Here is a 23,021-nt window from a genome sequence, read left to right as displayed (position 1 = left end):
TGCCCATGCCAGCACAGAAAACAAGAGTTCCGTTCCATTGTAGGTGTGTGTGCTCGCCACATGCACCGGTGCCAGAAGTTTATACCCTTAGTGGTATCCGTAGGGGACCGGCTCTGGTGCCCTCTGGAGTGGTACGCATATGCACCAGTATAAGGGATGCTGCCAATCCCCTCTCTCCCCCTCAGTTCCTTCTTAATGTTGGTGCTGGAACACTCCTCTTGCTCTAGCAAGTGGTTCTTATTCAGTGGTTCTTTGAACTTTTGTAAATAGTTGTAATTAGCGATAGTTAACAGCCCAGCTCATGAGACAGCTCATGGTGTCCGACACCATCAGGTGGTCCAGAAATATCTACACAGAGCACATCATGGGACACTGTGAGTACTAGGATGAGTAAACAAGACCACCGGTCAGGGAAATAACCCACTTCCTTCCCTGATAAACCAAGGGACGCACCCCACCCATGTACCTATTCGCTATACCAATACTGACTTGGACTCTAAATACATTCTGTGGGTGACGTACCTGAGATCACTTATTCACTGACGCTTTAAAAACTCCAGCACCCCAATCTGGATCTATGCTGGTTATGTACTATGTATGTATCTTGTGAACTTTGTAATCAATACTTGTAATCTCACATAACTCGAGCCTGACCTCAGATGTACAGTACCTTCCTTCTTAAATTTGTGTAATCTTGATTTTAAACATTAGCTTTAATAAAAAAATTTTACTCTAGAGATGGATAGTCCCCTGAGGGACTTAGCCCAGGGATGAGGCATGCCCCACTCCCCGGGCTTCAAGCTGTGCGATCACTGTAAGAAGCCCAAAGAATCGTAGAATATCAGGGTTGGAAGGGACCTCAAGAAGTCATCTAGTCCAACCCCCTGCTCAAAGCAGGACCAATCCCCAACTAAATCATCCCAGCCAGGGCTTTGTCAAGCCTGACCTTAAAAACCTCTAAGGAAAGAGATTCCACCACTTCACTAGGTACCGCATTCCAGTGCTTCACCACCCTCCTAGTGAAAACGTTTTTCCTAATATCCAACCTAAATCTCTCCCACTGCAATTTGAGACCGTTACTCCTCGTTCTGTCATCTGGAACCACTGAGAACAATCTAGATCCATCCTCTTTGGGACCCCCTTTCAGGTAGCTGAAAGCAGCTACCCCCTCATTTTTCTCTTCTGCAGTTCCCTCAGCCTCTCCTCATAAGTAATGTGCTCCAGTCCCCTAATCACTTTTGTTGCCCACCCCTGGACTCTTTCCAATTTTTCCACATCCTTCTTGTAGTGTGGGGCCCAAAACTGGACACAGTACTCCAGATGAGGCCTCACCAATGCCGAATAGAGGGGAATGATCACGTTCCTTGATCTGCTGGCAGTGCTCCTACTTATACAGCCCAAAATGCTGGTAGCCTTCTCGGCAACAAGGGCACACTGTTGACTCATATCCAGCTTCTCGTCCATTGTAACCCATAGGTCCTTTTCTGCAGAACTGCTGCCTAGCCGCTTGGCCCCTAGTCTGTAGCAGTGCATGGGATTCTTCCGTCCTAAGTGCAGGACTCTGCACTTGTCCTTGTTGAACCTCCTCAGATTTCTTTTGGCCCAATCCTCCAATTTGTGTAGGTCCCTCTGTATCCTATCTCTACCTTTCAGTGTATCTACCACTCCTCCCAGTTTAGTGTCATTTGCAAACTTGCTGAGGGTGCAGTCCACACCATCCTCCAGACCATTAATGAAGATATTGAACAAAACCGGCCCCAGGACCGACCCTTGGGGCACTCCACTTGATACCGGCTGCCAACGAGACATGAAGCCATTGATCACTACCCATTGAGCCCGACGATATAGCCATCTTTCTATCCACCTTATAGTCCATTTATCCAGCCCATACTTCTTTAACTTGCTGGCAAGAATACTGTGGGAGACAGTGTCAAAAGCTTTGCTAAAGTCAAGAAATAACACGTCCACTGCTTTCCCCTCATTCACAGAGCCAGTTATCTTGTCATAGAAGACAATTAGGTTAGTCAGGCATGACTTGCCCTTGGTGAATCCATGCTGACTGTTCCTGATCACTTTCCTCTCCTCTAAGTGCTTCAGAATTGATTCCTTGAGGACCTGCTCCATGATTTTTCCAGGGACTGAGGTGAGGCTGACTGGCCTGTAGTTCCCAGGATCCTCCTTCTTCCCTTTTTTAAAGATTGGCACTACATTAGCCTTTTTCCAGTCATCTGGGACCTCCCCCAATTGCCATGAGTTTTCAAAGATAATGGCCAAAGGCTCTGCAAATCACATCCACCAACTCCTTTAGCACCCTCGGATGCAGTGCATCCAGCCCCATGGACATGTGCTTGTCCAGCTTTTCTAAATAGTCCAGAACCACTCCTTTCTCTACAGAAGGCTGGTCACCTCCTCCCCATACTGTGCTGCCCAGTGCAGTAGTCTGGGAGCTGCCCTCATTCGTGAAAACAGAGGCAAAAATAGCATTGAGAACATTAGCTTTTTCCACATCTCTGTCACTAGGTTGCCTCCCTCATTCAGTAAGGGGCTCACGCTTTCCTTGACCACCTTTTTGTTGCTAACATACCTGAAGAAACCCTTCTTGTTACTCTGCACACTTGGAGTTTCAGCTAGCAAGGGATGTTGTTTGGCCTTCCTTATTTCGCTGCATGCCTGAGCAATATTTTTACACTCCTCCCTGGTCATTTGTCCAATCTTCGACTTCTTGTAAGCTTTTTTGTGTTTAAGATCAGCAAGGATTTCACTGTTAAGCCAAGCTGGTCACCTGCCATATGTACTATTCTTTCTACACATCAGGATGGTTTGTTCCTGCAATCAGGATTCTTTAAAATCAGTCCTCAATCAGGATTCTTTAAAATACAGCCAGCTCTCCTGGACTCCATGTTATTCTCCCAGGGGATCCTGCCCATGCCAATCAACAATCCACATCTTAGCTGTTTGAAGTGTCTGGGTGAGTCCCACATTAGCAAGAAGTATCGCATTTGCAAGGGATTCAAGCCCTGGACCAAGAAGGAGAGAGACGTTGGACTCCGCATGCTCCTCATGAAATCAGCACTTGCCACAGCCTCGGAGCCGGCACATTCGGACTCAGTACTCAGTACTTTGGCATTGATAAGAAGCACCTCCTGGCACCGATGCCTCCTGGCATCGATCCACGTCACCGGTACCAGCCAAAAGGCACAGAAAGCACGCTGGAAGGGGGCACTCTCAGAGGACCCGTGAGGGCAAGGATAAGGGAGAAGTTGAGCCTAGACTGGCTCGGACCATCTCGCCATCACAGGAGGGCAGCCAGGCGGCCACCTCACCTATTGGATCTAGTCTGCCCCACAATCTGCCTCCTACTCCAGGGAGTGATAGAGGCACGCGGTACCTCATGGAGCCGTCAATCCTGGAAGCCTTTCAAGCAACAAAGGACATCTTCTCCCTCCCGGTGCCGCCTACTCCTCAGGAACAGAGGCCCAAGGACCCCTCACTCCCAACCATTTCTAGAGTAAAGCCTTTCATGGCACCCTTACAAAAGTCGGCCCTGCAGCATCGTACTCCCCCATCTCACTCACCAGGGCCATGCCAACAACCTCCGGAGTCATGCCTCAGACCACAGACCTGTGGCCACTCGGTGAGTTCCCAGCACAGAACGCCGGACTCCAGGCACTGATCCCTTGGATCCCGACATCAGTCACCGGACCCGCGGTACCGGAACCCCAGCAACAGTCACCCAACAGATGCTGCTCCCTGGTTCATAGGCGCCGTTTGCCAGAGCCTCCTCGGCGCTTTCCGGAGCTAGTCACCGGAGCGTCACAGACAATCCCCATGCTCCCAGTCACAGTCGTTGGAGCCTGCACACCATCCTCAAAGCAGGTGGCATCGCTCCCTGGCTTATTACCAGGCCTATGGGCAGCACCACTGGTCGCCAGATATGTTAAATAGATTGAGCTCTTGGAATCTATCGCTAGATGACATATTTAATCATTCCTGTGGGTCTTCTCTGAACCCTCTCCAATTTTTTAATACCCTTCTTGAGTTCTGTGTACCAGAACTGGATCTGGTATTGCACTGGTGCCAAATACAGAGGTAAAACAGCCTTTCTACTTCTACTCGAGATTCTTTTGATTATACATCCCAGGATAGCATTTGCCCTTTGCCAAATTTATTGTAAAAGTCAGTATTGCTTAGAAATACTAAAGAACTACCCTTAATATCTGTAAAGATAGGTATACTCCTGGCACATCTGTCTGATTATTTCTCCCATAAATGCGTTGTATAGGGAATATGAAAAATGCTAAATCTCTTATGCAAATGAGGCAGTATGTAAGGTTACTTCAGAAGCCCACTTTAAAATGAATAGTTTTACGGAGGTAAAACAGTGAGGCTGAAAGAAGTCAGAACGTCTCAAGTCATATTGGGTCCTGTGGAAAAGCACATGATGGGTATCTTGTTTAGGAGACCGTATGGACTGGGGAAGCAGTTGTTCTACGTGTCTTAATTTCTTAAATTGTTAATTTACTCACAATATGTTTTCTCCCTCTCCTTGCCCATGGACTATGCTTTGACATAGCAGGAAGGCTTGTGTGCTCCCATAAAGGCAGTGGTGAAGGCCCTATGTTCCACATGCAATAGAGAGGCTTTAGAGAGAAGAGAGAACATATTACTCTTGGGGAAATTCTGCGTGAAAAAATTAAAAATTCTGCATATTTTATTTGTCAGAATAACACAATATAATCAAGCCAGTTTAAATTATTTTGTTAATTTATTTAAACTACAGTACAGAAAAAGTCACTAACTATTCAGGACTTTCTAAACACATGAGTGTTAAGTTACAAATACTTGGTAACCAATACCCTGCATTCCAGTTATAATCCTCGCTAGCTACTTTGGAGAGTGCTTGGTTCTGACTGTCCTGACATTTTATTGACCGCTTGATAAACATTTTATTTTCCCTCAAAGTCTTTTTTTTAAATGGGTAGGTAAAATAGATCCTGAATTGTAATCTACCCCATTGTGCCACTCAGGCACGGGAAAAAAAGCGAAAGAGCACACAGATCTTCCTGGCTGAGGATTCCCTTACTGTCATTTACAATAAGGCTCCTTTACACCACTCTGGCAATGTAAAGGATCCTTAAACGTTTTACACCTTTTTTATGCTCCTGGGGGAATTCACTATAAATGGGAACAATTAACTAACAACAATAGGAACAACTATGCAGGCAGGCTGCTACATTTTCTGTTCTGCCTGAGGGGACAGAGCCTGCCTAATACCTATCTCCAAACAACCTGAAGCCCTATCCCTCCACACAAGGCTGAGCGAGAGTCTCTCTTGCTTGCGCACACACCTGCCCAGCCCCGCCTTCCCTCGTGGTGACTGACGTCTCCCCACACATGCACGCCCAACCCCCATTCCTCCCGCGCTCATTTATGTCTCTGCCAGGTGCTATGGGTGCTCGAACCAACACGCCTGGGCTGCTGGGGAAGGGGTGTTTGTTCCCTGCAGATTTCTTTGCTTCCCCATTTTTCTGAGGGGAAGCAAAGAAAACTGCAAGAGACACGAATTCTGCATGTGCCCCAAGAGTAACATATTTTCTCTAAATAAACTGAGGCACTAAGGCCACAATTCAGTAAGGTAATGGAACATACGAATGGTCCCATTGACTTCAGTAAGACTAATGACATGCTTAAAGTTAGGCGTGTCCTTAATTATCTGGCTGAATAAATACTGTGACAAAGTTCCTCCTCTACCTTAGTGGGTCTTGCGCTTATTGGTGGATTTGCTCGCCTTGGAGCTTCACGGCAGCCCTTAGTTTGGCCGTTTTTGTGAACCCACAGTCCAGGTCAGCTCCTCCTGTGTCTGACCAGGAGTTGGGAGGTTTGGGGGGAACCCGGGCCCGCCCTCTACTCCGGGTTCCAGCCCAGGGCCCTGTGGAATGCAGCTGTCTAGAGTTCCTCCTGGACAGCTACAACTCCCTGGGCTACTTTCCCATGGCCTCCTCCCAACACCTTCTTTATCCTCACCATAGGACCTTCCTCCTGGTGTCTGATAATGCTTGTACTCCTCCGTCCTCCAACAGTATGCATTATCACTCTCAGCTCTTAGCGCCTCTTGCTCCCAGCTCCTTACACGCGCACCACAAACTGAAGTGAGCTCCTTTTTAAATCCAGATGACCTGATTAGCCTTCCTTAATTGATTCTAGCAGCTTCTTGATTGGCTGCAGGTGTTCTAATCAGCCTGTCTGTCTTAATTGTCTCCAGAAGGTTTGTGATTGTTCTGGAACCTTTCCTGTTACCTTACCCAGGGAAAAGGGACCTACTTAACCTGGGGCTAATGTGTCTGCCTTCTGTTACTCTCCTGTAGCCATCTGGCCCGACCCTGTCACATATCCCCCCGCTGCTCAACACTACGGGGTTTGGCAACTTGGGACGTCAGGCAGTGTACTTGTGACAAGCCATCTGCATTGCCATGGAGGCTTCCAGCCCGATGTTGTATGGTGAATTGGAAAGGTTGTAGGGACAGGAACCATCTGGTCACCCTTGCATTCTTCTCTTTATTTCGCTGCATCCACTGGAGGGATGCATGGTCGGTCACAAGGGTAAACAGTCATCCCAGAAGGTAATAAAGTAGTGTTTCCATGGCCCATTTCACAGCTAGGCACTCTCTTTCAACCACGGCATACTTCTGCTCTCTCGGGAGGAGTTTCCTGCTGAGGTAGAGGATTGGATGTTCTTCATCTCTGACCATCTGCGATAGGACAGCTCCCAATCCTACTTCAGATGCATCTGTTTGTAAAATGAATTCTTTGTTGAAGTCTGGGGCTATAAGCACGGGGTTACTGCAGAGGGCTGTCTGTAGATCCATGAATGCTTTTTCTGCAGCATCTGTCCACTTCACCATGTCTGGACCCCGGGCTTTTATCAGGTCTGTCAGGGGACTCACTCTGGTAGCAAAATGGGGAATAAATCATCGGTAGTACCCCACCACACCCAGGAATGCCCAGACTTGCTTTTTCCGATTCAGCTGGGGCCAATTTTGGATAGCCTCTAGTTTGTTTAGTTGGGGCTTGACCATGCCCCTTCCTACAATGTAGCCAAGGTATTTAGCCTCGGCTAGCCCTATAGCACACTTGGCTGTGAGGCCAGCCCGTCTTAGCGTGTCCAGAACCGCTTCCACCTTTCCTAAGTGGGTTTCCCAGTCGGGGGTGTGAATAATCACATCATCCAGGTATGCTGCTGCATAACTGGTATGGGGCCGTAGGAGCTTGTCCATAAGACGCTGGAAGGTGGCAGGTGCCCCATGCAGTCCAAAAGGAAGAACAGTATATTGAAACAGACCCTCTGGTGTAGAGAATGTCATCTTTTCTTTCGCATCTTTGGCAAGGGGAATCTGCCACTATCCCTTTGTTAAATCAAGGGTGGCGAAAAATCGGGCACTGCCCAGGCGGTCAACTAACTCATCGATATGGGGTATGCATCGAATTTGGATATCTCATTCAGCCGGCGAAAGTCATTACAAAACCTAATGGTGCCATCAGGTTTGGGCACCAACACAATCAGGCTTGACCACTGACTGTGGGACTCTTCTATGACTCCCAGCTCCAACATCCTTTTTACCTCTGCCTTGGTCTCCTCCCTTTTTGCCGCTAGGACCAGATAGGGCCTTAAAGTTACCTTTGCCCCAGGGTCTGTGATAATGTAGTGATATGCTTCGGTGGTCCGACCTGGTTTGGTTGAAAACAGGTCATGGTATCGGTTGATCATCTCAGTTATGTCCTTTTTCTGGTTTGGTGTCAGATCAGTGAATATCCTGATCTGCTCCTGCATGTTATTTCCCTGGATCGGGGTCTCTTGGGCCACTACACATGCCTCTCGTTGGTGCCAAGGCTTTAAGAGGTTAATATGATAAATTTGTTCTTGTTTCCGGCGTCCTGGCTGCCGCACCTTGTATGTTACTTCCTCCACGGGTTCAACCACCTCATAGGGCCCCTGCCATTGGGCCAAAAGCTTGCTTTTTGCCGTGGGTACCAACACCATCACCAGATCCCCTGGTTGGAACTGTCGGATTTTTGCCTGGCGATTGTAATGGGTTCACTGGGCCTCCTGCGCCTTTTCCAAATGTTCCTGTACAATAGGGGTGACCCGGGCTATCCGTTCTCGCATCTGCAACACATGGTCAATTATATTTCTCCCCTCATTGGGTTCCTCTTCCCAGATTTCTTTTGCGATATCTAGTATGCCACGGGGGTGGCGTCCGTATAATAATTCAAAGGGGGAAAACCCAGTTGAGGCCTGAGGTACCTCCCGGATTGCAAACATAAGGTAAGGTGTCCTAATCCTTCCCGTCCCGACTTACCACTTTCCTTATCATTGCCTTGAGGGTTCGGTTAAACCTTTCTACCAGTCCATCCGTCTGCAGATGATAGACTGGAGTTCTCAGGGTATGTATATGGAGCAGTGTACAGAGGTCCTTCATTAGCTTTGACATAAATGGGGTTCCTTGGTCTGTTAATATCTCCTTTGGTAGCCCCACTCGGGCAAAGATCCCCACCAACTCTTTAGCTATCGTTTTAGAGGCCGTGTTCCGCAGGGCGACGACTTCTGGGTAGCGAGTAGCATAATCCAGAATGACAAGTATATATTGGTGGCCCCAGGCTGTCTTCTCCAGGGATCCCACTAGGTCCATGGCTATTCGCTCAAAGAGGACCTCTATGATGGGAAGGGGTACTAAAGGTGCCCTCAAGTGGGGACGGGGACTGTGCAACTGACACTCCGGGCAGGATGAACAGTACTGCCGCACTTCTTCATGTACTCCGGGCCATAAGAATCGTCGCAGGACCCGTGCCAGGGTCTTCTTTACTCCCAAATGCCCCCCAAAAAGATGACTATCGGCCAGACTTAATACAGCATTCTGGGGTTTTTGAGGTACTAGGATCTGCTGTACCTTCTGCCCCTGTACTGGTATAACCCGGTATAAGAGATTCTTCTTCATTATGAAGTAGGGTCCTGGTCCCTGGGTTTTCCCTTCCATGGGAACCCCATCTATTTCGGTCACCTCCTTCCTAATGTAGTCATACCTTGGGTCTTCACCTGGTCCCTTCCAAAATTTCCTCTCCCGGGACTAATCTGCCCAAGATCTAGGGGGCCAGTCTCTGTTGCCTCTACTGGTTCAGAGGCGTTAGGGTGTGGGTCAGACTCGGGTGCTTCTCCCTCCTGGGTGGCCTCCTTTTCAGCTGCTCGGGTCCACCTACCTACAAGAGCTACCCTCTGGCTTTGGGCCAGTATTCAGGTTGCCAAGGCCTTAGCTGCCCTTCTTTCCCTTTTCGTCTTTCTACGCTGTCTGGGAGTGGAGAACAAATCTGGGGATATTTCAAAGAAGGTTGGGGGTTGACAGTCTACTGTGGATGCCTCACTACTTTCAGGGCTTCCCCCTTTCTCCAATTCCCCTACCGGGAGTAAGTCTTCAAACCCTGGGAAGTCCCTCCCTATGAGCACCGGGTGTGGGAGTTTAGGGACTACACCTGCTGCTACCTCAGTAATGTTCCCCTGAATCTCGATTTTTACTGGGATGGTGGGGTAATAACCAACTGTCCCATGGACGCATGTTATCCCCATATGCTTGGCCCACAGCAGCTGACTACGCTTCACGAGCTTCCCTGAGACAAGCGTGATAGCACTCCCCGAATCAACCAGTGCTGTGGTCTCTACCCCATTTAGCTTCACTGGTTTGGTGTACATATGTGGGAAAAGTGAGACCCCCGCAAGGTGGATTAGGGAGCATGGGTCTGCCCACTTCCCCAGCTTATACTGCATAGGCTCCTCAGCATTGGGACACTGTGCAGCTATGCGCCCCCATTCCACGCAGGTGTAATATCTGTATGGAGCCCTAGGCGTTCCCCGGTCTCGGTTTGGGCAGTCTAACATCACGATCCTCTTCCCCCTCAGTGCTCCGACTCTTTGTGGCTTCTGGTGGGCCTTCAACCCCTCTCTTTTTCCACCTGGGTTTTCCTGGTGGCCCAGTCACCTGAGCTCGAGGGCTTGGTGCTGCTAGTTTAACCTGGGGTGCTTCTTCCTTAACTGGTCGGGTCAGCTCCCTCGCCGTCCTTCACCTTTCTACTAGCGCGACAACCTCATCGTAGGTGGAGGGTTTGTTCTGGCTTACCCAGGCGCGAAGGTCTGGCAATAGTCCTATCATGTATCAGCCGATGACCAGAACCTCTAGTATCTCCTCCAGACTCCGGGACTCAGTTCGTAACCACTTTCGTGTGAGGTGGATGAGGGGTTTTGTCTTCCTGGTATCTCCACTCATGATATCGCTGGGCCCGCACTGCGGTCGTTACCCAGATCTGGCCAGGATCTCTGCTTGCAGCTGGGGGTAGTCTGCCGCAGCCTATTCAGGCAAATCATAGTAGGCCTTCTGGGCCTCCCCACACAGGAATGGAGCGAGGATGCCAAACCATTGTTTTCGAGGCCAAGCCTCCCTCAGGGCTGTCCTCTCAAAGGCCAAGAGGTATGCCTCTACATCATTCCCCCGCGTCATTTTCTGCAGCCAATTGCTGGCCCGCATGATCTGCGTCCCATCATGGCCGCGTTTCAGCTCTGTAAGGGCCTTTACCTGGTTTACCAGTTCCTGCAACATAGCCCGGTCTTGAGCAGCCTGGTCCATCAGCAGGCAATTAGTCTCTTCCTGTAGCTGCACTGCCTCCTGTTGGGCAGCTGCCTGGACACGGATAGTCTCCTGCTGGGCAGCCGTGCCTTGTATCAGTGCCCGCACTACGTCCTCTATTGTGGTGAGGAAAAAAAAACAACTTTCCTTTTTTTTTCCCCCCAAACAGCCTCCTTCTTCTGTTGCGCTGTGCACACCAAATCCCACTGCTGACATCAGTTGTGACAAAGTTCCTCCTCTACCTTGGTGGGTCGTGCACTTATTGGCAGATTTGCTCACCTTGGAGCTTCATGGCAGCCCTCAGTTTTGCCGTTTTTGTGAACCCACAGTCCAGGTCAACTCCTCCTGTGTCTGACCAGGAGTTGGGAGGTTTGGGGGGAACCCGGGCCCGCTCTCTACTCCGGGTTCCAGCCCAGAGCCCTGTGGAATGCAGCTGTCTAGAGTTCCCTCCTGGAACAGCTGTGCGACAGGTACAACTCCGGGCCGGTTTTGTTCAGTATCTTCATAAATGATCTGGAGGATGGTGTGGATTGCACCCTCAGCAAGTTTGCAGATGACACTAAACTGGGAGGAGAGGTAGATACGCTGGAGGGTATGGATAGGATACAGAGGGACCTAGACAAATTAGAGGATTGGGCCAAAAGAAATCTGATAAGGTTCAACAAGGACAAGTGCTGAGTCCTGCACTTAGGACGGAAGAATCCGATGCACCGCTACAGACTAGGGACCGAATGGCTCGGTAGCAGTTCGGTAGAAAAGGACCTAGGGGTTACAGTGGACGAGAAGCTGGATATGAATCAACAGTGTGCCGTTGTTGCCAAGAAGGCCAATGGCATTTGGGGCTGTATATGTAGGGGCATTGCCAGCAGATCGAGGGACGTGATCGTTCCCCTCTATTCGACATTGGTGAGGCCTCATCTGGAGTACTGTGTCCCGTTTTGGGCCCCACACTACAAGAAGGATGTGGAAAAATTGGAAAACATCCAGCAGAGGGCAACAAAAAAGATTAGGGGACTGGAACACATGACTTATGAGGAGAGGCTGAGGGAACTGGGATTGTTTAGTCTGCGGAAGAGAAGAATGAGGGGGAATTTGATAGCTGCTTTCAACTACCTGAAAGGGGGTTCCAAAGAGGATGGATCCAGACTGTTCTCAGTGGTAGCTGATGACAGAACGAGGAGTAATGGTCTCAAGTTGCAGTGGGGGAGGTTTAGGTTGCATATTAGGAAAAATGTTTTCACTAGGAGGGTGGTGAAATACTGGAATGCGTTACCTAGGGAAGTGGTGGAATCTCCTTCCTTAGAAATTTTTAAGGTCAGGCTTGACAAAGCCCTGGCTGGGATGATTTAATTGGGTATTGGTCCTGCTTTGAGCAGGGGGTTGGACTAGATGATCTCCTGAGGTCCCTTCCAACCCTGATATTCTATGATTCCCTGGGCTACTTCCCCATGGCCTCCTCCCAACACCTTTATCCTCACCATAGGACCTTCCTCCTGGTGTCTGATAATGCTTGTACTCCTCAGTTCTCTAACAGTATGCGTCCTCACTCTCAGCTCTTAGCGCCTCTTGCTCCCAGTTCCTTACAAACGCACCACAAACTGAAGTGAGCTCCTTTTTAAACCCAGGTGCCCTGATTAGCTTGCCTTAATTGATTCTAGCAGCTTCTTGATTGGCTGCAGGTGTTCTAATCAGCCTGTCTGTCTTAATTGTCTCCAGAAGGTTCGTGATTGTTCTGGAACCTTTCCTGTTACCTTACCCAGGGAAAAGGGACCTACTTAACCTGGGGCTAATATATCTGCCTTCTATTACTCTCCTGTAGCCATCTGGCCCGACCCTGTCACAATACCTAACTGAATTTTTGAATTAATAAGTGTATACCATTTGATAAGAAGACATTACGTGACCTGAAGAGTACAAAGCTTTTGAGATTGACTTCCAAGCACTGTAGATTGCATTAAGACTCTGAGCAACACTTCATTTGGACACATTGTATGGTGGGATGAATGTCAGCTGATTTTCAGTAGAACTGATGTTTCTTAAAGAAAATTGAACCGATGCCCTCAAACTCCATAATATCATTTGAGTTATGTGCTGGCTGATTCATTTTATTTTCTTATTTATACTTTTGAAGTATAGGTCTCTTAAATTTAGGCAGCATTTTTTTTCGTTCGATGACAGTAAAAAAAAACAAATAAGCTTATTGGCCCTGACTGAGCTTTCAATATACATTGTTGAAAATTGAAATTCTTTATAACACTGAGACATTCCGAAATTACATATGTAAATACCTAGAATTTCAGATCATTCTGTGCTGCTGGCAGGGTGTTGTTAATTCACTTAACTCCAAGTTACATAACACCTAGTGACATGTATACAGATATTTTCATGTACCACGGATATGAATGACAGGTGAAATGGGATACCAATGTTTAAAAATTCCTTGGAGTTTTGATAAAGATTTCTGTATAGGATTAGTATTTAAAAAAAAAAAAGAAAAAACAATATTGTAGAACAAAGTCTAAACCTTTAGTTGTAGAATGGTAAGGGTTTAAACAACTTCTAACTATTTTGAAACTTATCTCAAGATGAGGAGGGGATAAAGAACACCATGTAATACATTTGTCTGGGAAGTTCCATGTGTTTTCTTTGGATGGTCATATCTTCCTTTGGAGATGTTTTGTTTAAGCATGTGGTTCCTTATTTTCATTCACATTGAAATTCTTGTTACAGGAAAGGATTCTTATTAGTATATTCAGACCTGTAGCATCATTTGTAATACAGTAACTCCTCGCTTAACGTTGTAGTTATGTTCCTGAAAAATGCAACTTTAAGTGAAACAATGTTAAGCAAATCCAATTTCCCCATAAGAATTAATGTAAATGGGGGAGGGGGATTAGGTTCCAGGGAAATTTTTTTCACCAGACAAAAGACTATATATTATGTAGACACACACACACACACACTATAAGTTTTAAACAAACAATTTAATACTGGTACATAGCGATGATCATTGTGAAGCTTGGTTGAGGTAGTGAAGTCAGAGGGTGGGATATTTCCCAGGGAATGCCTTACTGCTAAATGATGAACTAGCAATTGGCTGAGCCTTCAAGGGTTAACTTGTTAATGTAGTGTCACATTCTACAAGGCAGCACGAATGGAGGGAGGGGAGACAGAGACACACACCCTGTGTGTGGGAGAGAGAGAGAGCTGCACATTACTCCTTTAAATTTGCTGAGCCCACTCTAAGTTCACTGTCTTTTTAAGTTAATCTGCAAGCTGAGACGGCAGCTGCTGCCAGGAAGCTCCCTCCATCCTGAGCCCTGTCCTGTGTCCTCCCCTCTCCCCCTCCCCTCCCACTCTATGGAAGATTGGGTAAGTGGGGTGCAGGAGCAAGGGGGAGGTGGACACCGTGACATTAGACCCCCCCCCCACACCCCACCCCCTGCACAGCAAGCAGGAGGCTCCGGGGAGCAGCTCCAAGGCAGAGGGCAGGAGCAGCACATGGCAGTGGGGGGAGGGACAGCTGAACTGCTGGCAATTGATAGCCTGCTGGGCAGCTGCGGCACAGGGAACTTAGGGGAACAACGGGGAGCTGATGGGGGGGGACTGCCGGTCCGCCCTGGTTCCACCCAACCCCCACTAGCTAACTCCAACGGGCGGCTCTTCCTGCAAGCAGTGGACAAAGCAGGCGGCTGCCAAACGACATTGTAAGGGAGCATTGCGCAACTTTAAACGAGCATGTTCCCTAATTGATCAGCAACGTAACAACGAAACAGCGTTAACCGGGACGACTTTAAGTGAGGAGTTCCTGTATTAGCTAATCTATGATACCCTGATTTTTTTTCTCCATTTTAAGGTGTTTCATACTTAGACACTTTCTTCATTGTATACCTTTAAAATACGGTGATTTCTCTATTCCCAACACAAAACGTAATTCAGACAAATACCATACAAAAATAAATAATATGAATGAAATCCTCATTTTAATGTAATTTATATTGTCATATTTTTCTTTGTCAGAAGTCAGATGCTTTAACCAACTGTAGAATATGGTTCAGAGTAGCAGCCGTGTTAGTCTGTATCCGCAAAAAGAAAAGGAGTACTTGTGGCACCTTCGAGACTAACAAATTTATTTGAGCATAAGCTTTCATGAGCTACAGCTCACTTCATACATTGCATGCATACGTAGATACTCCATATACATGCACAATATACATAACCACATTTATATGAAACATTGCTTTACTTTATTTTTAAAGTATAGACCCAAACATCTAATCAATTAGTTTATTTAAAATGTAAATTGGCTGCAACTGTAAATTATCTACCTTAAAGAATAAAGACTATATCATGAGGCTCTGAGTGTTCTCATGTCTATTGTCTACTTTTAAACTAATATTAGGTCCTTCCCTTTAAAGCAGAGCTCTTTTTTTTTCTGAACTAATGTGGAAGAAAGTGCAATTGATATTTAAATAGCCCCCTCTTTAACTTTGTCCTTCTGGCAAACAACAGATTTATATTCATTCCACTTGCTGTCTTTATGTAAATGGCCTATAACGTGATTTTGCCCTTCACTAATGGATTTCAAATTGAATTTTAAACATCATCTTGATGAGCCTGACACTTTTTAAAAGTATCTCGTTTATCTTTTTTTAAAGCAAATTTAGGTAGACAATTTTTTCTGTCCATGGTATATTCATGAAAAGCTCCTTCTCTAAAGTTTCATCAGAGAACAGTTTTGATGAGAACTTTTAAGCATTTGATCATGAAGTCGTCAACTTCCAATTTGTGTGCTGTCCACAATTAAAACATTCTATGTTGGCATTCTACACACTCTAGAGGGAAATAAATCTGTAGCCAGACTTTGTTAAACAAAATCAGTTTGTAAATCCGACTTCAAGTCTGCTGAAGAAGTTTTACATTGTCAACCCTTGGGCACAAAGAATCAAGTGTATCAGTATTTAGTGGTGAGAGCATAGAACTTGCCAGTAAAAGGAATTAGACAGCAGAATTGCTGGAGAGTGGAGGAAGAGAAAGTTTGGGTAAGTTCACAAATCCAGTAAATGTCAGGAGCCCTGAAGCACTCAAGGAAATATTTCAAACATACTCAAGAGAGCACAAAGTTTACAAAAAAAGATGTCTTCCAGTGGGAATCTTTTCCCTTTCTCATGGCTTCCTTACCTATTGAAAAATATTTATATGAGACACGCAGTGCTGGCAGTTCAGTTTCTTCTCTGATTCCTACTTAGGAGGATGTGGTGAGGGTTCTGTGCACATCTCCTGACTCTTCCATTTGATGAATATAGCGTCTTGGAACATTCCCATGCCTGAAACTTTCATTTAAGGGGATAGTTAAAATGTGTATCATATGATGTACAGGGGTTCCAATTTTACAAATTTCCTGTGGCCACAAACCTCTTGGCAGTCCTGATGACCTTAAGGTAGTTATACATTTTAAGATAAACTTTTGAAGTATTGCGTGTGTGTGTTAGTCATACAACAATCCTTGAACTATGCTTGGAAAATTAAGATAATTATTCTTTTGTTATCCGCTAAAGAGGCCCATTGATATATTAATTTATAGAATATCCATTCCAAGGCTCTACCTTTGTGATAAGCTTAGTAGTCAGCAGTGGAGTGATTATAAATATATTATAGGTGAATATCTTACTTTGTATTAGATCTCATGAACTTTACAACAAATCATACTGCAAACCATTATCTCCAGTCCATAGGTAAAACATTGTAACATGCTTTTTTATAAAAAGTACGATTAATCCTGATCATTAGTGTTTTAACAGGACTAGTGCAGAAGCATCTGTTGGTATTTTTTCATTATACGGATAATGCTTCATTCCAATTATTATGTCATATGATTAATTTCCCTTACATTTCTATGGAATACTTCACTGAAGATTAGCCAATATAGTTACCAGAAAACAATGAATAAGATGATAGTAAATGGAACTCTGCATTCAGTGATGACTTTTCCTTTCTTTGTACAGCATCTGAACCCAACCTGAAGTTACGATCCAGATTAAAGCAGAAAGTTGCTGAAAGACGGAGCAGTCCCCTGTTACGCAGGAAAGATGGCCCAGTGGTTACTGCTCTGAAGAAGCGTCCCCTGGATGTCACAGGTATGTTAACATAAGAACGGCCATACTGGGTCAGACCAAAGGTCCATCCTGCCCAGTATCCTGTTTGTCAACAGTGGCCAATGCCAGGTGCATGTGAACCTAACAGGTAATAATCAAGTGATCTCTTTCATGCCATCCATCTCCACACTCTGACAAACAGAGGCTAGGGACACCATTCCTTACCCATCCTGGCTAATAGCCATTAATGGACTTAACCTCCATGAATTTATCAAGTTCTCTCTTAAACCCTGTTATAGTCCTAGCCTTCACAACCTCCTCAGGCAAGGAGTTCCACAGGTTAACTGTGCGTTGAGTGAAGAAGAACTTCCTTTTATTTGTTTTAAACATGCTACCCATTAATTTCATTTGGTGACTCCTAGTTCTTATATTTTGGGAACAAGTAAATAACTTTCACTTTCTCCACACTACTCATGATTTTCTATACCTCTATCCTATCCCCCCTTAGTCTCCTCTTTTCCAAGATGAAACGTCCTAGCCTCTTTAATCTCTCCTCATATGGGACCTGTTCCAAACCTCTAATCATTTTAGTTGTCCTTTTCTAATGCCAGTATATCTTTTTTTGAGATGAGGGGACCTCATCTGTACGCAGTATTCAAGATGTGGGCATACCATGGATTTATATAAGGGCAATAAGATATTCTCCGTCTTATTCTCTGTCCCTTTTTTAATGATTCCTAACATTCCATTTGCTTTTTTGACTGCCGCTACACACTGCGTGGACGTCTTCAGAGAACTGTCCACCATGACTCCAAGATCTTTCTCCTGATTAGTTGTAGATAAATTAGCCCCCATCATATTGTGAGTATAGTTGGGGTTATTTTTTCCAATGTGCATTACTTTACATTCATCCATATTAAATTTCATTTGCCATTTTGTTGCCCAATCACTTAGTTTTGTGAGATCTTTTTGAAGATCTTCACAGTCTGCTTTGGTCTTAACTATCTTGAGCAGTTTAGTATCATCTGCAAACTTACTGTGTAGCCCTTTCTCCAGATCATTTATGAATAAGTTGAATAGGATTGGTCCAAGGACTGACCCTTGGGGAACACCACTACTTACCCCTCTCCATTCTGAAAATTTACCATTTATTCCTACCCTTTGTTCCCTGTCTTTTAACCAGTTCTCAATCCATGAAAGGATCTTCCCTCTTATCCCATGACAACTTAATTTACGTAAGAGCTTTTGGTGAGGGACCTTGTCAAAGGCTTTCTGGAAATCTAAGTACACTATGTCCACTGGATCCCCCTTGTCCACATGTTTGTTGACCCCCTCAAAGAACTCTAATAGATTAGTAAGACATGATCTCCCTTTACAGAAACCATGTTGACTTTTGCGTAACAATTTATGTTCTTCTATGTGTCTGACAATTTTATTCTTTACTATTGTTTCAACTAATGTGCCCGGTACGGACGTTCGACTTACCGGTCTCTAATTGCCAGGATCACCTCTAGAGCCCTTTTTAAATATTGGCGTTACATTAGCTATCTTCCAGTCATTGGGTACAGTAGGTGATTTAAAGGACAGGTTACAAACCATAGTTAATAGTTCCGCAATTTCACATTTGAGTTCTTTCAGAACTCTTGGGTGAATGCCCTCTGGTCCCAGTGACTTGTTACTGTTAAGTTTCTCACTTAATTCCAATGTTGGGTAATTGTTGGATAAGCAACTGAAAGCCATGCCTCTTGTCGCATTCTATACAAGGCTCCCAGCTTTAAAACCTGTTTATATATCTGATCAATTCTTCAGTCAGGATCTCTGTACTCCCTTTGGAACCCTTAACCCTTTAGTCCTTGGACATTCATCAATGAAGGCATTGTTTCCAAGTCCACAGGCTCTGTTTCACAACTCTAGTTTTTAATCTTGTGTTAATCAGATATAGATATGGAGCCAGTGTAGTATTTCAAGATGGTAGAAATTACGGGTTGTTGGGAAATACAGGATGAAATGTCTCAAAGGCATCTCTACTAATGTCCATGGATCCAGGTGCTAAGCATAATTCATAACTGTACCACTCCAATGATAAATGCTTTTGACGCCATATTATTTTGGGCCTTGTGCAGACCTCCATTGTTCTTCATCAAACAATTAATTTAAATTAGGACTGTCAAGTGATTAAAAAAATTAATTGTGATCGTGAGATTAAACAACAATAGAATACCATTTATTTTTAATATTTTTGGATGTTTATTACATTTTCAAATATATTAATTTAAATTACAACACAGAATACAAAGTGTACAGTGCTCGCTTTATATTTATTTTTTATTACAAATATTTGCACTGTAAAAAACAAAAAACATTCACCTCATACAAGTACTGTAGTGCAATTTCTTTATCATGAAAGTTGAACTTACAAATGTAGAATTATGTACAAAAAACTGCATTCAAAAATAAAATAATGTAAAACTTTAGAGTCTACAAGTCCACTCAGTCCTACTTCTTGGTCAGCCAATCGCTCAGACGAACAAGGTTGGTTACAATTTGCAGGAGATAATGCTGCCTGCTTCCTGTTTACAATGTCACCTGAAAGTGAGAACAGGTATTCGCATGGCACTGTTGTAGCTGGTGTTGCAAGATATTTACATGCCAGATGCGCTAAAGATTCATATGTCCCTTCATGCTGCAACCACCATTCCAGAGGACATGCTTCCACACTGATGATGGGTTCTGCTTGATAATGATCCAAAGTAGTGTGGACTGATGCATGTTCATTTTCATCTTCTGAGTCAGATGCCACTAGCAGAAGGTTGATTTTTCTTTTTTGGTGGTTTGGGTTCTGTAGTTTCCGCATCAGAGTGTTGCTCTTTTAAGACTTCTGAAAGCATGATCCACACCTCGTCCCTCTCAGATTTTGGACAGCACTTCAGATTCTTAAAGCTTAGGTCGAGTGCTGTAGCTATTTTTTAGAAATCTCACATTGGTACCTTCTTTGTGTTTTGTCAAATCTGCTGTGAAAGTGTTCTTAAAACGATTATGTGCTCGGTCATCATCTGAGACTGCTATTATAACATGAAATATATGGCAGAAGGCAGGTAAAACAGAGCAGGAGACATACAATTCTTCCCCCAAGCAGTACAGTCACAAATGTAATTGACGCATTTTTTTTTTTTTAACGAGCATCATCAGCATGGAAGCATGTGCTCTGGAATGGTGGCCGAAACATGAAGGGGCATACGAATGTTTAGCATATCTGGCATGTAATACCTTGCAACGCCAGCTACAAAAGTTCCATGTGAACGCCTGTTCTCACTTTCAGGTGACATAAATAAGAAGCAGGCAGCAGTATCTCCTGTCAAAGTAAACAAACATGTTTGTCTTAGCGATTGGCAGAATGAGAAATAGGACTGTGTGGACTTGTAGGCTCTAAAGTTTCACACTGTTTTATTTTTGAATGCAGTCATGTAACCAAAAAAAATCTGGATTTGTAAATTACACTTTCTTGATAAAGAGATCGCACTTCAGTCCTTTCATGAGGTGAATTGAAAAATACTATTTCTTTTGTTTATCGTTTTTACAGTGCAAATATATGTAATAAAAATAATATAAAGTGAGCACTGTAAACTTTGTATTCTGTGTTGTAATTGAAATAGATATTGAAAATGTAGAAAAATATCCAAAAATATTTATTAAATTTCAGTAGTATTCTACTGTTATAAGTGTGATTAATCGCAATTATTTTTTTAATTGCGGTTAATTTTTTTGAGTTAATCACGTGCGTTAACTGCGATTTTTGACAGTCCTACTTTAAATATAAAAACACGTTATGTGTTGTTTTACCATAGATGATGATATACTCAGAAGTTACTTATTTCACAACCTCTTGCAAAAAGTAATCAACATTTCTTTTTTGGAGAAATTTCATATTAGGAGGTAGACTAGGTAAGATTCTAGATTCTCATAAAGTTTAATTTTTAGCACCATCTAGAGAGAACTGTGTGTAAGTATATTTAGACAACCACTTTTTGCTTTTCTCAGACCCCCCTGGCACTTCAGAGCACAGTGTCACAATTCATGCAGCTTAAAATTCAGCTCTGCTCTGAAAAGTGGCTCTGTAGAAATGGCATCATGGGTTCCATGAGTGTATGTGTGGGTGTGTTATCTCCTTACCAAATGTTCTTGGTTTACAAGCAGGAGATGCTTTTTCTAACCAGCAGCCCTGCAAACTCCACAACAGAGCTGAGAAGCATGCTCATTTCTTTCCTTCTTATGCTACTGCCTGTTACAAAGGTTCTGCAGGCCAAATTAGGGCCTTTGTAACACTTGTGCAACCTCATTGTTTTCAGATGGTGCCCTCTGTGACACCTGTGCACACCCGTCTTTGCTGGGTGTCTACAGATGTAACTGACTGGAACTAAGTTTTGAAAAAAAACGAAAAAAAGAGGTGGCTGATCAACAGCCAGGAATAGATTCCTGCTTACGCTCTTAGCTGCCTGGGCTCCTGCTGCACTAATAGGAATGAAAAGCATGAACGTTTTATTTTGGTCATTACAGTCAGCAGGTCAGACTCTAGGTAAATACGGAGTTCATGTGTTGAGTTGAAAATGCCATTTTTACAGCCACTTTTCAGGGGAAAATTGTACTTTTAATCCACAGAGAATATCCCTGGATGAAATTAAGGCTTGAATGTATCACAAAGATAAATTGAGTGCCACATGTTTTTCTTTTGTTTAGGTAATAAACGTGGACTCCAATAAATCATAGCTTATGACCTGCTACTTACAGAAGTGCATGTGTTTTCTATCCAACCAAAATATTCTTTCTACAAAGTCTAGGTTTTCATTAAGTGCCCCAGGTGCCCATTGTGGAGAAAGTTGAAGGGCAGTAGTGAAACTTCAGGTTAATTGGATTTTCTTCACTCAAAATGCTGGTGCTTAGTGCTCACTTAATTGGACAGAGGAAGACCAACACTGGCAGCAGGAGGCAAGGCACAAGAAAGAGTAATGAGGCTGTTTTTACACAGAATCACCTTTTATTTCCAAAATTATGTTCTAAAGGTATGAAGGCCTGCTTTACATTCATGAATAAAGCAGTATGTTATGGAGTGCTACAGAGGTCTCACAACCTCAGAAAGTAATTTTATTTCAAAGCACAGTGATGTTGGGGGGAAAAAAAAGGAGGATTTTCTGCCTCAGTGCTCTGATTGCTGAGTGTCTGCGCTCCTGTCAGCTGGGGTGATGGTCACATGTCTAATTAAGGAGGAACCACATCCTTGATCAGCATTTTAAAAAGAAGTCTTTGGTTAATTTCTTCTCCAACTCTCCAATAGTCACTTTGAAAGAGCCTTTCTCCACTTCCAGTGTCATCACTGAACTAAATGAGCATCTTGGTAATGTCATAGCTCTCATATCTTTGCAATAGAATAGAAAATATATTGCTATTTTGGGCAAGTCCATGGATGAAAAGAATTTCCTTTTGTTTGTAGGTTAACTTCATATAGGAAGGAATAGTGCTGAGTACTAACTTTTGCTTACAATGTCAGGAATAAGGCTTTGGGCAGCGGAAAAAGGTTCTCCTATTTGTTCAGTAAGCATGCTCATACATGTATGTGTTACCCACACACCTTCTGGGTGTGGTGTTCTGTCCCATCTAGTGGCACGGAGACCACTTAGAGAGAGGGAGAAATTAGTGCGTTTGCTCTACAGCCTTATCTGCCAGCCAGTTGACTTTTAGCTCATGTGGTAGAGGCTCATGCACTAAGCTCCAGAGGTCCCCGGTTCAATCCGACCCACCGACGACCAGGGTCTGTCGTTGTTACATATAGATACTCAAATAAGTCATGTTGTTGGCTTCTCATTCTTCACAAGTGTATTGGGAAGCATGACTTGAGAAGTCATAGTATTGTTTGGAGGGTGTGGAGAAGATAGTTGCGGAAGCTCAGAGACGGTTCCATAGTTTCATGGCTTGGACATGTGGTAGCAATGGATGTCGATCCACTAGAGCCTATAGAGTCACATAGTAAAATACATAGTGCTTGGAATAATCAGATTAGTAGCAGATTTATAGAAAGAAAATACCTTTGAGTATGTGACATCTAATGATTACTAGGTGGGCAGTCAGTTTTAGATTGTTACTTAATCCTTAAATTTCTCTTGATTATAGAGGACAGTAAAATCTACTTATTTACTCTACTCCTACCGTAATATGTGCCGAATTACTCCACTAACCAGGTTAAGGGGGTTTCAGCAATTAAATAACT

The 23,021-nt window shown here is 44.3% G+C and overlaps 1 protein-coding gene across 2 annotated transcripts in view; it reads left to right on the top strand.

The window, feature by feature from the left end:
- Positions 1-23,021, top strand: part of HDAC4 (histone deacetylase 4) — a 406,948-nt gene that overhangs the window by 273,788 nt on the left and 110,139 nt on the right. For both annotated transcript variants that reach the window (XM_074968253.1, XM_074968254.1), the window contains one exon: positions 16,673-16,804. In XM_074968253.1, the coding sequence (XP_074824354.1) occupies positions 16,673-16,804 (132 nt within the window). The remainder of the gene's footprint in view (positions 1-16,672; positions 16,805-23,021) is intronic.

This window comes from Natator depressus, chromosome 11, assembly GCF_965152275.1.
Source record: "Natator depressus isolate rNatDep1 chromosome 11, rNatDep2.hap1, whole genome shotgun sequence".
In the NCBI taxonomy this organism is placed as follows: Eukaryota; Metazoa; Chordata; order Testudines; family Cheloniidae; genus Natator; species Natator depressus.
This window is presented reverse-complemented; position numbering and strand designations above follow the sequence as displayed.